Source organism: Giraffa tippelskirchi, chromosome 14, assembly GCF_054371585.1.
Source record: "Giraffa tippelskirchi isolate mGirTip1 chromosome 14, T2T-mGirTip1v1.2.pri, whole genome shotgun sequence".
Classification (NCBI taxonomy): Eukaryota; Metazoa; Chordata; class Mammalia; order Artiodactyla; family Giraffidae; genus Giraffa; species Giraffa tippelskirchi.
This window is the reverse complement of record NC_137288.1, coordinates 22,431,056-22,445,241: the sequence shown is the minus strand read 5'-3', so window position 1 is coordinate 22,445,241 and position 14,186 is coordinate 22,431,056. Positions and strand designations below refer to the sequence as shown.

General features: G+C 41.7%; 1 protein-coding gene across 14 annotated transcripts in view; it reads left to right on the top strand.

Annotated features, from left to right (window-relative positions):
• The window catches only part of DOK6 (docking protein 6), a 364,846-nt gene that overhangs the window by 216,800 nt on the left and 133,860 nt on the right, over nt 1–14,186 (top strand). For all 14 annotated transcript variants that reach the window (XR_014074854.1, XM_081562684.1, XM_081562696.1 and 11 more), the window contains exon 5: nt 2,185–2,374. Coding sequence is in view for 13 of the 14 variants with exons in the window: in XM_081562684.1 (XP_081418810.1) it covers nt 2,185–2,374 (190 nt within the window). In the remaining variant the exon portion in view is untranslated. The remainder of the gene's footprint in view (nt 1–2,184; nt 2,375–14,186) is intronic.

Below are 14,186 nucleotides of genomic sequence, written 5' to 3'. Positions count from 1 at the left end.
TCTCATTTTTCCTTTTTCTTTAGGAAATAATTGTAATTATTTGAAATAATTATATTTCAAATTATTATTATATGAAATCTATATCCATAATACTTTCATGGGTCAACAATCTAAGTAAAATATTGAATCATTATTTTTGGTCCCAAAATATTTAGACACTTGAACGTAAATAGTGTTCATATGGTTACTAAATTTCAAACTATTGTGCTTAAGTTAAATATAACCAACTTGGCACCAGAAAATCTTTGCTTTACAAAATACCTGCAACAGGAATGATTCTTTCCATTGTAGAAACAGTTGCAGCTCAGGACCAGCAAACGTACAGTGTTTAAGACCATAGCATCCTGATGGATGGTAGCATATTCCTAAATATCTCAGTCCTTGACCAACTACAGCTGCATGATTATGCCTCTCCAAATAATTCATGCGACAGCTCTGTCTTTAAAGCAGTGTACACAATTAAATTCTAACTCTCGAAAATGTATCTGCCAGTAATTCTTGAACTTTTTGTTGTCATGACTCATTTTTTTGTAATTCCTCAATTCTTGCACCCCATATTCATCATTGTTGTTAGTCACTCAGTCATGTCTGACTGTTTGTGACTCCTTAGACTGTAGCCTGCCAGGCTCCTCTGTCCATGGGATTTCCCAGGCAAGAATGTCGAAGTGGGTTGCCATTTCCTACCCCAGGGGATCTTCCTGACCCAGAGATCGAACCTGAGTCTCCTGCATTGGCAGGTGGATTCTTTACCACTGAGCCAGCAGGGAAGCCCTGATATTTGTCATGTTGTTCAGTCGCTAAGTCGTGTCCGACTCTTTGAGACCCCATGGACTGCAGCATGCCAGGCTTCCCTGTCCTTTTATATCTCCCTGAGTTTGCTCAAACTCATATGCATTGAGTTGGTGATGCCATCCAACTGTCTCATCTTCTATTGGCCCTTCTCTTCCTGCCTTCAGTCCTTCCAGCATCAGGGTCTTTTCCAGGGAGTCAGCTCTTTGTATAAGGTGGCCAAAGTATTGGAGCTTCTGCTTCAGTGTCAGTTCTTCCAATGAATATTCAGGGTTGATTTTTCTTTAAGATTGACAGGGATATATTTATTTCACTCATTTTGTTAGTTAACATTTTATTAGTTCATTCAAATATTAGTTAACTAATAATTTATTGATCACTTACTATACACCAAAGATAAGGTACTAGGAATTAGGGATATTTTATAAAGACACTTTGTAGGTCATTACTTTGTAGTTCATTACTTTGTAGGTCATTACTTTGTAGTTCTTTACTTCCTGGAACTTACCAACTAACCTTATCTTTCAAAATAAAGTATATCTAATGCATTTAAACGGGGATCGAGGGCTGCAGACTTTTGCAGTGGTGTTTGACATACACAAACATTTATGAAGCAGGGTTTGGAATCATTGCCTAATAGATTTTCAACTACAAAATATCCAGGAATGGAAGCAGTTAGGTGGTTTTATTTTGCTTACTGAAACAATGGCTGAAGTTCTGCAGAAGGTAGTCATGAATATCTACATTTATCATATGCCGAGTTTGACCGTGAGTACTCTGTACTTGGAGAGTCAGTATGAGTCGGCATTAAACACTTCATGCCACAGAGGTAACTGAGTAAGTTCTTATGTAAAATAGATAAGGCATTCCTCCCCGGAATTGTTTATATGACATCCGCTTAAGATTGTGTGAAGAAGCAGACAGTAACACCATTTGGGCAGAGACTCCAATTCGCTTTTTGCCCTTATGTTCCCATGGTACAGTTTAACCATTTAATCTACACCATAGAGGATGCATGGATAAGGAAATGGCAATTCCAGTATTCTTGCCCAGGAAATCTCATAAACAGAGGAGCCTGATGGGCTACAGTTCATGGGGTCACAAAGAGTTAGGCACAACTGAGCACGCACACACACACACACACACACACACACACACAGAGGATGCAGGCCACAAGAAGTTGAAGAATGAGTGAATGATTGAATGATTAAGAATATGTTAACCCCTTTTCCCACAAAATGGAAAAAGAGAGGGTTTCACAATGTGTATCGGTGTCACCAAGGAACACGGTGACCCTTTCTGCAGGCTGTAGGTAGGTATACAGGTTAACATAGTGCTGCCGTAAAAGTCACACCTCTTTTCACTTCATTGTCTCCGTTCCTTGTCTCTTTGCAGAACGATTCAATGTGTACCTTATGCCTACACCAAATCTGGACATTTATGGCGAATGCACAATGCAGATCACACACGAGAATATCTATCTCTGGGATATCCACAATGCCAAGGTCAAGCTGGTGATGTGGCCCCTCAGCTCACTGAGGAGATATGGGCGGGACTCGACATGGTTCACGTTTGAGTCAGGAAGGTAAGTTCTGAGGGCAGAAGCGACATGCAGGAGGGGCCTGGGACCAAGGTACCGTCCTGTGGTGCTCAGGTAGATCATCGTTTTTGTAAAGGTTAGAGGTCACCAAATATATAATTTCTTCAGATCCTTGTTGATAATCTGAATGAAACTGTTAATTCTATGGCAGGTTAATTACCCCATTCAAAATAACTTTAGTCTCTTATGCTGGCATCAAACTAGTTTCATAATTATTTTTTATCATGCAATATATTTGTGAAATTATTACAGTATTATATTTTGGGTGCATCCTCCTATATTTTTGGTGCAGTAGGATTTCCATAAAAGTCAGCATGTCCTTGCTGGCATTATTTTTGTGGATTTTTTTTTTAAAGGAAAAAATGTTGAAAGGAGTCTTATATAAAATTGCTTAAATATTACTTTTTAGGTTTGAGATAATTTAATGCAATATTCATTTATCCAGATGTTTATGTTAATAGCATTAGTCAAGTATAAATATTGATATTCATTCAGAATGACTGAAAAGAAAGTTGGCAAATCCATAATTTATGGAATGTGTGACTCAGATTTTAAACGTAGTATGTCAAGACAGATACACTGGTTTCTTGATCACAGCGTATGGTTGGAATCCATAAATGTCTAAAATGAATGCTTGCTTCACAATCATTATTCACAGATACACATTTAGGCATGAGCTTCAATCAACTATGTCAAGTCATTATGTTGTGACCCCTTTGTGATATTTTTGTCACTCATCCAAGATAAGACTTAAGCTTGAGGATTCTATATAAGAAGTGTTTAATGTATTCACACTTGGGGATATGTTTTATCACATTCTAAAAATGAATTGGTGGCCTTACAAGATAATTATGAAGTCGCCATGTGACTGAGTAGACAAATTAAGATAGTTATGCAACAGAATTCTACCTACCATGACGCACACAGCGTGGATGAATCTCAGAAACATCGTTGTAACATTGGTAGGAAATCCAGCAACAGACAAAACTGATTTATAGCGACAGAAAGCAAATGAATAGTTGCCTCAGATTGGTAGAGAATGGACTCCAGGGCATACACAGGACTTGTGGGGTGGTGACCGCGCCCGTATCCTGACATTTGTCAAGAGCCATGGAGCTGTTTACTCAGTATCAGTGTACATCATAACATGCAAATTATCCCTCAGTGTTTTTGACATGGAAAAACAGTGGGGAAAAAAGTAGGAGGGCATTTACTCTTCTTATTTTATACACTTTTACACTGTTTGAGGTTTGACGGTGAGCATTTGTCACTTTTACAACAAAACACTTGCCCTGGGGGGAATGAGGCCAAGGAAAGGGAGAGAGCTCTGAGCATTTCCGGATGGGGGTTCGAAGGTGGTCCTTGAAGCTGTGCATGACAGCCAGCCTTGATTCCTAGGTAGGTACAGTAAGGGCAGAAGTCTGTTCTTGTAACCTGAGGCAGGCCTTGCACTTTTTACGTTTTCCTTGTAGGTCTCCCTTTTTCCTTAGTATTGAGATGTTTTCATACTTGACATTAGGACTTCCTTACTGATCTGCATGCTAAGTCGCTTCAGTGGTGTCCGACTCTTTGCGACTCTATGGACCTGTGTCCATGGGATTCTCCAGACAAGAATACTGGAGTGGGTTGCCACGCCCTCCTCCAGAGGATCTTCCTGACTCAGGGATTGAACCCGCGTCTCTTATGTCTCCTGCATTGGTGGGTGGGTTCTTTACCACTAGCGCCACCGGCTGGTTAAGAATGCTCCGTCCCAGGCTGGAGGTGCAGGTTCAATGCCTGGTCCAGGATCAAAGATCCCACATGCTGTGGGGCAGCTAAGCCTGCTTGCCACAACTGCTGAGCGCACGCACCGCGAATAGAGAGCCGGCACACTGTAACCAAAGAACCTGGTGCCGCACCAAAGGTCCCGAGTGCGGCAGCTGAGACCTGACGCAGCCAAATAAATAAATGAATATTTTTAAAAAATACTTTATATCATCTGATTTTAAAAGTTAAGCCAGGCTTTTGAGGGAGTAGTTGGAAAGAAAAGCTTAAAATCACTTACTATTTCTTCATCTTGAGAAAATGGCTTTTAATATTTTTCTGTACTTCCTTCCAATGTATTTTAAAAATCAACATATTTTCATTTAATATTATATTGAGAAGTAATCTCCTATAAAGTCCTATAAAGTCAAGATTTTTGTGATCATATGGTATCTGAACATATGGCTGTACTGTCATTAATTTAACATTAGGGTGTTCCCAAAATGAACTATTATAAATAAAGCCACACTGACCATCTGTGAAAAGATGTGCAAATATCTGATTATTTTCTTAGCAGAGCCTTTTTAAAGCAGAATTCCTAGGTCAAAAGCTGTGAACGTTTTCAAGGTTCTTCACAGTATAGCAAATTGCTTTCAGAGCAATTTCAATTCACACACCCTCTAATGGTGCAAAGAGCGTTCTTGACCCCATAACTACAGGCATTAAAATGATGATTTAAGATGTTTCTATTTTAAGAGAGGACTTGGATATCTTGTTATCTTTTTTTATTTTCTCCTTTGTTTCTTTATGTTTAGAGGTTTGTCCTTGTGGGTACCATTCATTTGTATCTTTTTCCTTCTCTGAGTTCTGGGTGTCCCTTGCCCTTGGAATATTGACCATTGTTGTGTGCATCTGTTTTGTAAACTCCAGGAGATCTCACTCTTGTTAAAAGTAACCAAGAGCAGAAGGTTTTGTCCATGCTCGACCCAGTTCCCCGAGTCAGGACTGGGAGAAAGGCTGTGGGGGGTCATGGGTGATGACACGGGACAGTTTAAAAGAGAAACTGGCAGGTCAGTTTTGTGCTGGCAGCACAGCAAACCTTGAGCTCAAGATCTCCATCTTCTGTGTTTTATTTTGTTCCTCTTTGCATAGGGCACAGCATTTGGAGGCAGTTTCTAGCCATTTACTTGTACTACTGCATGTACTGGAAAGTGATAAAACTGGGTGTCGAACTAGCCTATTTTCTACTGACAGGCTTTGTACAATTTTGCTTATTTGCTTGGCCCCGCTGGGTCTTTGTTGCTGCCCGGGCTTTCTCCGGTTGCGGTGAGCAGGGGTGCTCTCAGCGGCAGTGCACGGGCTTATTGCAGTGGCTTCTCTTGTTGTAGAGCTCAGACTCTGCGTTCATGGGCTGCAGCATAGGGGCTCCCTACTGACGAGCTTTTTTTTAAATGTATTTTAAATTCTACTGTATCAGTAAAATATAAGCATGAATGGTAGCAATGGAGCAAGATCATTCTTCCTGGAGGAACACACCTTACGCATCCTGACAGTTGTAATCATATGCAAGTCATGTGAAAGTTGTAATCATATGCGGGTGAGGACAGGAGAGGAAGACCAGGGAGCTTTTGCTGGGAACTGTCCTCACTCCGAGGGGTGTGGCCTGGGGAGATGAAGTCACAGCCTCCTGCCTGCTTAGAGTAATTGCTAGTTAACCATAAAAGAGCACTTTAAAAGTGAAAAGCAACCCGGTTTACCATGCAAGCTTATTTAATCAAAAAATCAAAACAAGATATCCAGACCTGTAGAGGACATCACAGGAGACATGATAATGTGCCATTTTACCCTGTGGAAGATAAAACCACTTTTTTTTATTTGCTAATGGGGCTTTTTCACTTCATGAAACCTCATAAATATTGTAAGCAAAAATCAGGATGAGCTCAAAGGTCTGCAGAGCAAGATTCAAATGATCCCCAAATCCGTTTTTATAAAGTTATTGTTCAAAACATAACCTCCCAATTCAGCAAGACACTTAATGTAACAATCGGTGCTTAAAATATATGTCTTACTAACTCTGATAGTATTGTCTCTATTGAGAAGCCTGGAGACAATCTGGTTACAGATTTTTAACAATTGGAAATAAACAGCAGTGCGGTTCCCACAGGAAGATGGTGAATAGAAGCAAGTGCTGTTTGCTATAATCAAGGATTCCCTGATGTCATAGAGGCTTATTCTGTCCTTAAACCCTTTTCATCAGTCATGCAAAGAGAAACCTTCCTCCTCTAATGTATGACCACTCAGTTAAAGTAAAAGATAAGGCAGAGAGTTTTTAAATAGGATACCGAAGCATGATTACTCTCCCCTCAAAAGACTGTATCAAAATTAAAGACTTGTCTCTGCAGGAGACACTTTTAAGCAACTGCAAGTCCAGACACCAATCTAGAGAAAATATTGGGAAGTCACATATTAGACAATGCACTTGTATCCAAAATATATGATGAATTTCCAACTCAAAAATTAGAAAAAAAGCAACCCAACTTTAAAAACAGGCAAAAAATGTAAGCAGATACTTCACCAAAATAGACATATGATTGATCAATAATCACACTAAAAGATGCTGAACCTAATTGTTCATTGTGTGTGTGTGTGTTAGTCACTCAGTCGTGTCTGACTTTTTGTGACCCTCCCTGAACTCTAGCCAACCAGACTCCTCTGTCCATGGAATTCTCCAGGCAAAACTACTGGAGTGGGTTGCCAGTTCCTTCTCCAATTACTCAGAAGGGAAATGCAAATTAAAACTATGATGAGATACAACTGTATATCTATTATAGTGGCTAAAAATCCTACAATATCAAATGTGGACCAGGATGCACAGCAGATGGAACACGTACAGTTTTGGTGGGAACACAGCATGCTACAGTGATTTGTAAAGAAACTTTGAGGTTTCTAAAAGAAACCTCAACATTGCCCAAAGATCTGATCCACGGTCCTACTTCTTGGTATTTCCTTGTGAAAAATAAAAATACATGCTCATACCAAAACCAGTACATGAATGTTGCTAGCCATTTTATTCATCATTGACCAAAACTGGACAAACCAAATATCTTTCACTGAATGGATAAACAAACTATGATAAACCTATAGAGAGCTCAGTTCAGTTCAGTCGCTCAGTTGTGTCCGACTCTTTGTGACCCCATGAACCACAGTACGCCAGGCCTCTGTGTCCACCACCAACTCCTGGAGTTTACCCAAACTCATGTCCATTGAGTTGGTGATGCCATCCAACCATCTCATCCTCTGTCATCCCCTTCTCCTCCTGCCCTCAATCCTTCCCAGCATCAGGGTCTTTTCAAATGTGTCAGTTCTTCGCATCAGGTGGCCAAAGTATTGGAGTTTCAGCTTCAACATCAGTCCTTCCAATGAATATTCAGGACTGATCTCCTTTAGGATGGACTGGTTACTCAGCATCAAAAAGGAGTGAATGACATATACAACGAGTGCATCAGAGATGCCTTGTTTCAAGTGAGAGGCCAGAGCCAACAAACAGCATACTCTATGATGCCACGTACATGGGGGATAGAGCTATAAGGTCAGGAGGGAGACCAGTGATCGCCATGGAGGGGGTGCTGCGCAGAGGGAGGTACTGACGAGGAAACAGCAGAAGGGCAATGGCAGGGGGGTGGCGGAACTCGTATTTATCCTGATGGTGGTGGTGGATATGTCATTCTATACATCTATCAAATCCCAGAGAGCTGTCTAGCACAAAGAGTGAATGCTACTAGGTGGAAATGTTTTAATTTAAAAATAAATTTTAAAAAAGGAGAGTTTAACATATATGCTCAAATGATTTTTGGCAAGGCTGCCAAGACCATTCAATGGTGAAAGTCTTTTCAACAAATAGCTGGAAAAACTGTATATCCACATGCAAAAGGGTGAATTTGGCCCGACACCACTGTGTATCGCAAACATTAAGTTAAAACAAATGGAACACCTACATTTAACATCTAAAACTATAAAACTCCTAGAAAAAATACAGAGCAGAACTTTACAGCTTCGGATTTGGCAGTGATTCCTTGAACAAAAGGCAGCAAAAGAAAAAAACAAACAAATTGTAACGTATTAACAATTTAAGGAATTTGTGTCTCAAAAGACACTATCAACGGAGTAAAGAGGCAACTCGAAAAATGGGAGAAAATATTTACAAGTCTTATATCTGATAAGGGCATAATGTTTGGAGTATAGAGAGAACTTCAAAAAATTCATAACAACAAAAAACAAACAACACACACAAAAATGCACAAAGGACTTAAGTAGGCATTTCTCCAAAGAAGATATGCAGACGGACAATAGCACCTAAAAAGATGCTCAACATCACTGACTTTTAGGAAAATGCAAATTAAAACTATGATGAGATGCCTCCTCACACAAGTAGGAGGGCTACGATCAAAATAATAATAATCACAACAATAGCAATGTGTTGGTGTGGTTGTAGGAAACGTGAAACCCCTGTGCACTCTTGGTGGGAATGTAAGGTTTGTAGAGCCCCTGTGGAAAGCAGTACGGCAGTTCCTCAAAAAAAAAAAAAAAACCTAAAAAGAGGCTTCATTCTCTGTTAAAAATGGGGGAAAGATTGCTCTCCCCTTCGTTTTTCTTAGGACATTTACTTTAGAAAACGTAAAATTGTTAGTACTTTCTTCCCTCTTTGAAGTGAAGTGTTAGTCACTCAGTCGTGTTGGCCTCTGCGATCCCGTGGACTGCAGCTGCCAGGCTCCTCTGTCCATGGGGTTTCACATGCAAGAATACTGGAGTGAGTTGTCATTTCCTTCTCCAGGGGATCTTCCCAACCTAGGGATCAAACCTGGGTCTCTCCTACTGTCTGAGCTACCAGGGAAGCCCTAAGATTTCTTTCTTTGAAATGTATATAAATCCTTTTGAAAACAAAATAGGTTTTTGTCAGATTTAAGAACCAGGAGTGCCTTTATTTCAGGGACTCATTTTCCACATCTCTGAAAGTTAAACATCAAAGGAGAGAATGCCCCTAACCCCCAGTTGCTGTGGGAGGGGAGGAACCTAACTCGGTGGCACTTGACTCCACATTGCAAAACTCCCTTCTATCATAAAGGTGTGAGAAGTCTGTTTTTCCTCTAGATAAAGCCAATTAGCTAGTCTATGTTGTCACTACAATTACCAGGTGAATCGAGGATGAACTTCTGTCTGGCAAATGGTGCTGTCAAGTCCTCTCATACCTTGAGACCAGTGTTGTTTATCTTGAGAACATGTACTTGTTTTGACTGTAAAAAGGGCAAGATGTCTTTTTATCTTTGCCATCTCTCGGCACATTGCCTGAGATGTGTATCATATTCTGGTTTAACATGAAAACAATAACAAGGATGTTTTCTTTCTTTATTACTTTTGTGGAGAGGACTTCTAGATTGGAAGAAGATTTTGTTTTTAACTGTATTTCCCAACAGTATCGAGCAGAAGAAGTTAGAAAAAAAAAAATGTTTGTTGGCTGTCCAGATGCTGCAAAGAAAGGATCTCAGGGATAATTTGAGAACTTGCAAGCAAAAATGAAAGGGATTTGAAAAAAATCAAAACCCTGCAACACAGAAAAGTATGTTGAATCACAAAACAGTAAGAGATAAGGAAGTCTTTTAAGTGACAAAAGTATGTTAAAACAGCCTCAAGAAAAAGAAGAGATTAAGTGTACAGTCCCCAGTTTTACTGTTTGTTGTTGTTCAGTCGATAAACTGTGTCCAACTCTTTGCGACCCCTTGGACTGCAGCACACCAGCCTCCGCTGTCCTTTATTATCTCCCGAAGTTTGCTTAAATTCATGCCCGTTGAGTCGGTGATGCCATCCAACCATCTCATCCTCTGTCACCCCCTTCTCCTCCCGCCCTCAAACTTTCCCAAAATCAGGGTCTTTTCCAATGAGTCAGCTCTTCGCATCAGGTAGCCAAAGCATTGGAGTTTCAGCTTCAGCATCAGTCCTTCCAGTGAATATTCAGGGTTGATTTCCTTTAGGATAGACTAGTTTGGTCTCCTTACAGTCCAAGGGACTCTCAAGAGTCTTCTCCAGCACTACAGTTTGAAAGCATCAATTCTTTGGCTCTCAGCCTTCTTTATGGTCTGACTCTCACATCCATACATGACTACTAGAAAAACCATAGCTTTGACTAGACAGACCTTTGTTGACAAAGTAATGTCTCTGCTTTTTTAATATGCTGTCTAGGTTGGTCATAACTTTTCTTCCAAGGAGCAAGTGTCTTTTAATTTCCACCTTCTCCCCTGTATTTACCTTTGCCCTTGCAATTAGGTGGGGCCACATGAGACGTCATTCCCTGAATATTCATTGGAAGGACTGATGCTGAAGCTGAAGCTCCAGTACTTTGGCCACCTGATGGGAAGAGCTGACTCACTGGAAAAGACCCTGATGCTGGGAAAGATTGAGGGCCGGAGGAGAGGAGGGTGGCAGAGGATGAGATGATTGAGATGAGGTGGTTGAATAGCACCATCAACTCAATGGACATGGGTGTGAGCAAACTCCGGGAGAGAGTGAAGGACAGGAGAGCCTGGCGTGCTGCCGCCCGTGGGGTCACCCCACCCTTTTACCCACTGTGCAGGTGAAATGGTCTAGTGTTGAGATGTCTTAACCACAGGATCACAGCCGCCTCAGTTTCTGAATCCAGTTTGCCCTGGTGATTTTCCCAGAGATGTATAAGATATAGCTTGAATGAGGAGTGAACATTTGTTGTGTTAAGCCATTGAGGTTTGAAGTTAGCTTTATTATTTTTTTACTTACTCAGCCTATGAGACCATCCATGCTAAGTTGCTTCTGCTGTGTCCGACTCTTTGTGACCCTATGGAATGTGTGGTTTATTTTCCTAATCCATAACCTTTTTGTGATTCAATACCTACTCACCAAATCTCTTTTATTACAGTTCCTACTTTATATTATATCCATCAGTCCATCGGTCTCTCCAAGAACCCTATGAGCTCACTAAAGACAGGGAGTACGTGTTACTCATCTCTATTTCTCTAAAACATCATGGTATTTGACAAATGATTGGAGGCATCTCAGAGAATTAACGGGGTTTTTGATGTCACAAAAAGATTGAGTTATCATATTCAATCGAGTTTTATTATAGAGTATAGGGAATAAGAAAGGTCTCCTTGGAAAATTTGCGTCAAGGATGTATGTGATGTTAAAATTCACGTCTGTATAAGCTCATCTTTAATTCCAGAGAAGTAAAGCTAAGACAAAGTTAGGATGCTGGTGTCTGCTGTTGGTGTGTCTAATTTGCTAAATCTCTTGCCGCTACAACCCTGGGACTAATTTTTTCCCCCTAGGATAAAGCATTAATTAAATGACTTAGGAAACTGTTCTTATCAAGAAATGAAGGCTCTGATCTTAGTTTTTGCTCCATTAACTTTAAAGTTCAGTACATTTTTATTGAACCCACACATGCTTTAGTGTGAATTGCTTTTCATTAATTGGTCTATAGGGATTCCAATGACAGATTTGGCCTTCCTTTTAGGTTTTTTAATTCTCCTTCAGAAAGTTCCTAAACTTTAGTAATAGTCATTCAATCAAGGAATGATTGCCGGAATCAAGAGGAAGAAAATCAATGAGAAGTTCCAGGTTGATCTCCTTGGATGGTGGCAGGTCTCCACATCCACCAGTGAGACTTACATCTCACAGGAGACGCAGGCTGGCTTCTTCAGAACAGTTGGACCATTCTTTTATTGCTTATTGATTCCTTCATTTAAAAGATGCACTTATTTTCACATGTCTGGAATTGAGATATGTGTAGTTACTACTGGGCTTCCCTGGTGGCTTGGATGGTAAAGAATCTACCTACAATTCCGGAGACCCCGGGTTCTATCCCTGGGTCCAGAAGATCCCTTGCAGAAGGGACCGGCTACCCACTCAAGTATTCTTGCCTGGAGAATTCTGTGCGTGTTCATGGTGTGCTCATGGCCTTCTCTGTCGTGTCTGACTCTTTGCAACCCTATATGTTCTAGCCCGCCAGGCTCCTCTGTTCATGGGATTTCCAGGCAAGAATACTGGAGTAGGTTGCCATTTCCTTCACCAGGGATCTTACCGACCCAGGAATCGAACCCGCTTCTCCTGCGGTTCCTGCATTGCCAGGCGGGTTCTCTACCCCTGAGCCACCTGGGAAGCCCCTGCTACTATGGCACTTTACACGGAATGGCATCTTCCGATAGTGGCCAGCAGGGGGCGGAAGTGATACAGTTGCCACTGCCACAGGTTCACAGCCTTGGTCATCGATGCCAGAGTTTTCATCCCTTCTCTTGAACCTATGAGTAGTGTTGGTGCTTCGCTTCATGAGTTTAATTATATTTCAGTTCCATGTCAGCTCTCTAACGTCTCACTCAGGAGACCTTTAGGGCCATTTGAGAAAAAGAAAACTTATTGTGAACACTATCTGATAGATAAAATATTCACCAGGCAGCATAAAACTTGTAGAGTAGGTGTCAGGGGTTTAGAAGAAAATTTTAAAGTCAAAAGCAGGATACTCTTTAATGAAGAAGTGTGTACCACTAATATGCTGATGGCAAATGGAATAGTATTTTGTGAAAAAAAGAAAACCAAAGGACATTGATAATTCTGGGTTGATTCAGAAGAGCTGGACTTAGTATGTGCAAAGATTTTATAAATTCCTTGGCTACCTTATTTTACTTACATTTTCTTTCTATGCATGTATAAGCTAACATAATAATCCATGACACGTGAGCCTGAGTCTTGTTTGCTTTCTGACATGGTAAGTTGGAGATACCTTGTGGACCTCCAGGGGGAATTTCGGAAGGTGGCTGTATATATGTGTCTGAATATCAGGAAAGAGTCCCCAGCACGTAGGTGGCTTTTAAGTTATACACCTGGATGCCTCACTTTTGAAAAGAGAAGATACAAACATCCACTACTTACTCTGGAAGCAAAATGCCTCAAGAAGTAGATAATAAAAACCGTGTTAAGTGCTGCAGACAGGATGAATAAGATGAAGCCTGAGAAGCGTCATGTTGATTTTGCAAATCAGAGGCCACTGGTGGCCTTGGAAAGACCTATTTCAGTGGGGGAAGAAGATTGGCGTGGGTTCCAAAGAGAATGAGAGGAGAGAAACTGGAGTCAGCAAGGACAACAGCTCAAGAAATTGTATTGTGAAGATAACAGAAAAACAGAATAGCTGGAAAAGTATGTGACATTAAATTTTTTTGAAGGCAAGCTGTATTAAACATCTGCATGCAGAGGGGAGTCATACTATGAAGAGAAAAAAATAATAATAAAGCAGAAGAAAGAGGAAAACATCACTAACCAGTATCTTTGAGTTGATGAGAGGAAACGGGATCTAGTGAACAAGTGAGTGGCTACAGTAAAAAAAAAAAAAAAAAACCGTTTAAACAGGAAAGTGTAGTGGAGGCTGATATAATGGAGGAATAAGGGGAGGCAGGCATTTGAAGATCGGATAGAGGCGTGTGGAAGTTCTCTTCTGATCGTGTCTCTTTTCTTGGTCAAATAGGAAGCAAGGTAACTGACTGTGAGGCTCGAGGGAAAGGTAGTCGAGACTTGATGCAGGAGAGGGTGTGATATAGTTGTTCAAGAAAGCCAGCGAACCCAGCGCAGCAGGAGAGGAGGACAGCCCGGTGAGCACGCGGAGCCCTGCTACCAGCAGCCGCACCTCGTCCGCTCCCCTGCGCGCGGCCCGGCTCCTGCCCGCAGGGTCTTCCCGGGCTCAGGGCCCCCTGGCCCCCCGCGTGAGCCGGGCGGCGCTGCAGCTCGGGGCCCGTCCGCTTCAGACCCCGCTTCTGCCGTCGCTAATGCGCTGCTCTCCGAGTGGCCGTCCGCGGGGGCCGCGGGGGTTCCCCTGGACGGCCGCAGCCCCCCTCTGCCGTGCGCCTCCTCTTTGGAGCGTTCTCGGGCTCCTCAAGGGGCTGAGCGCTCCTGAGGGGCGCCCCTCCTCCCAGCACGCGTCCTGGGCTCCTGTCATTCTGTACCCCCTGCGATCCGTCTCACTTTCACATCTGTCCCTGTC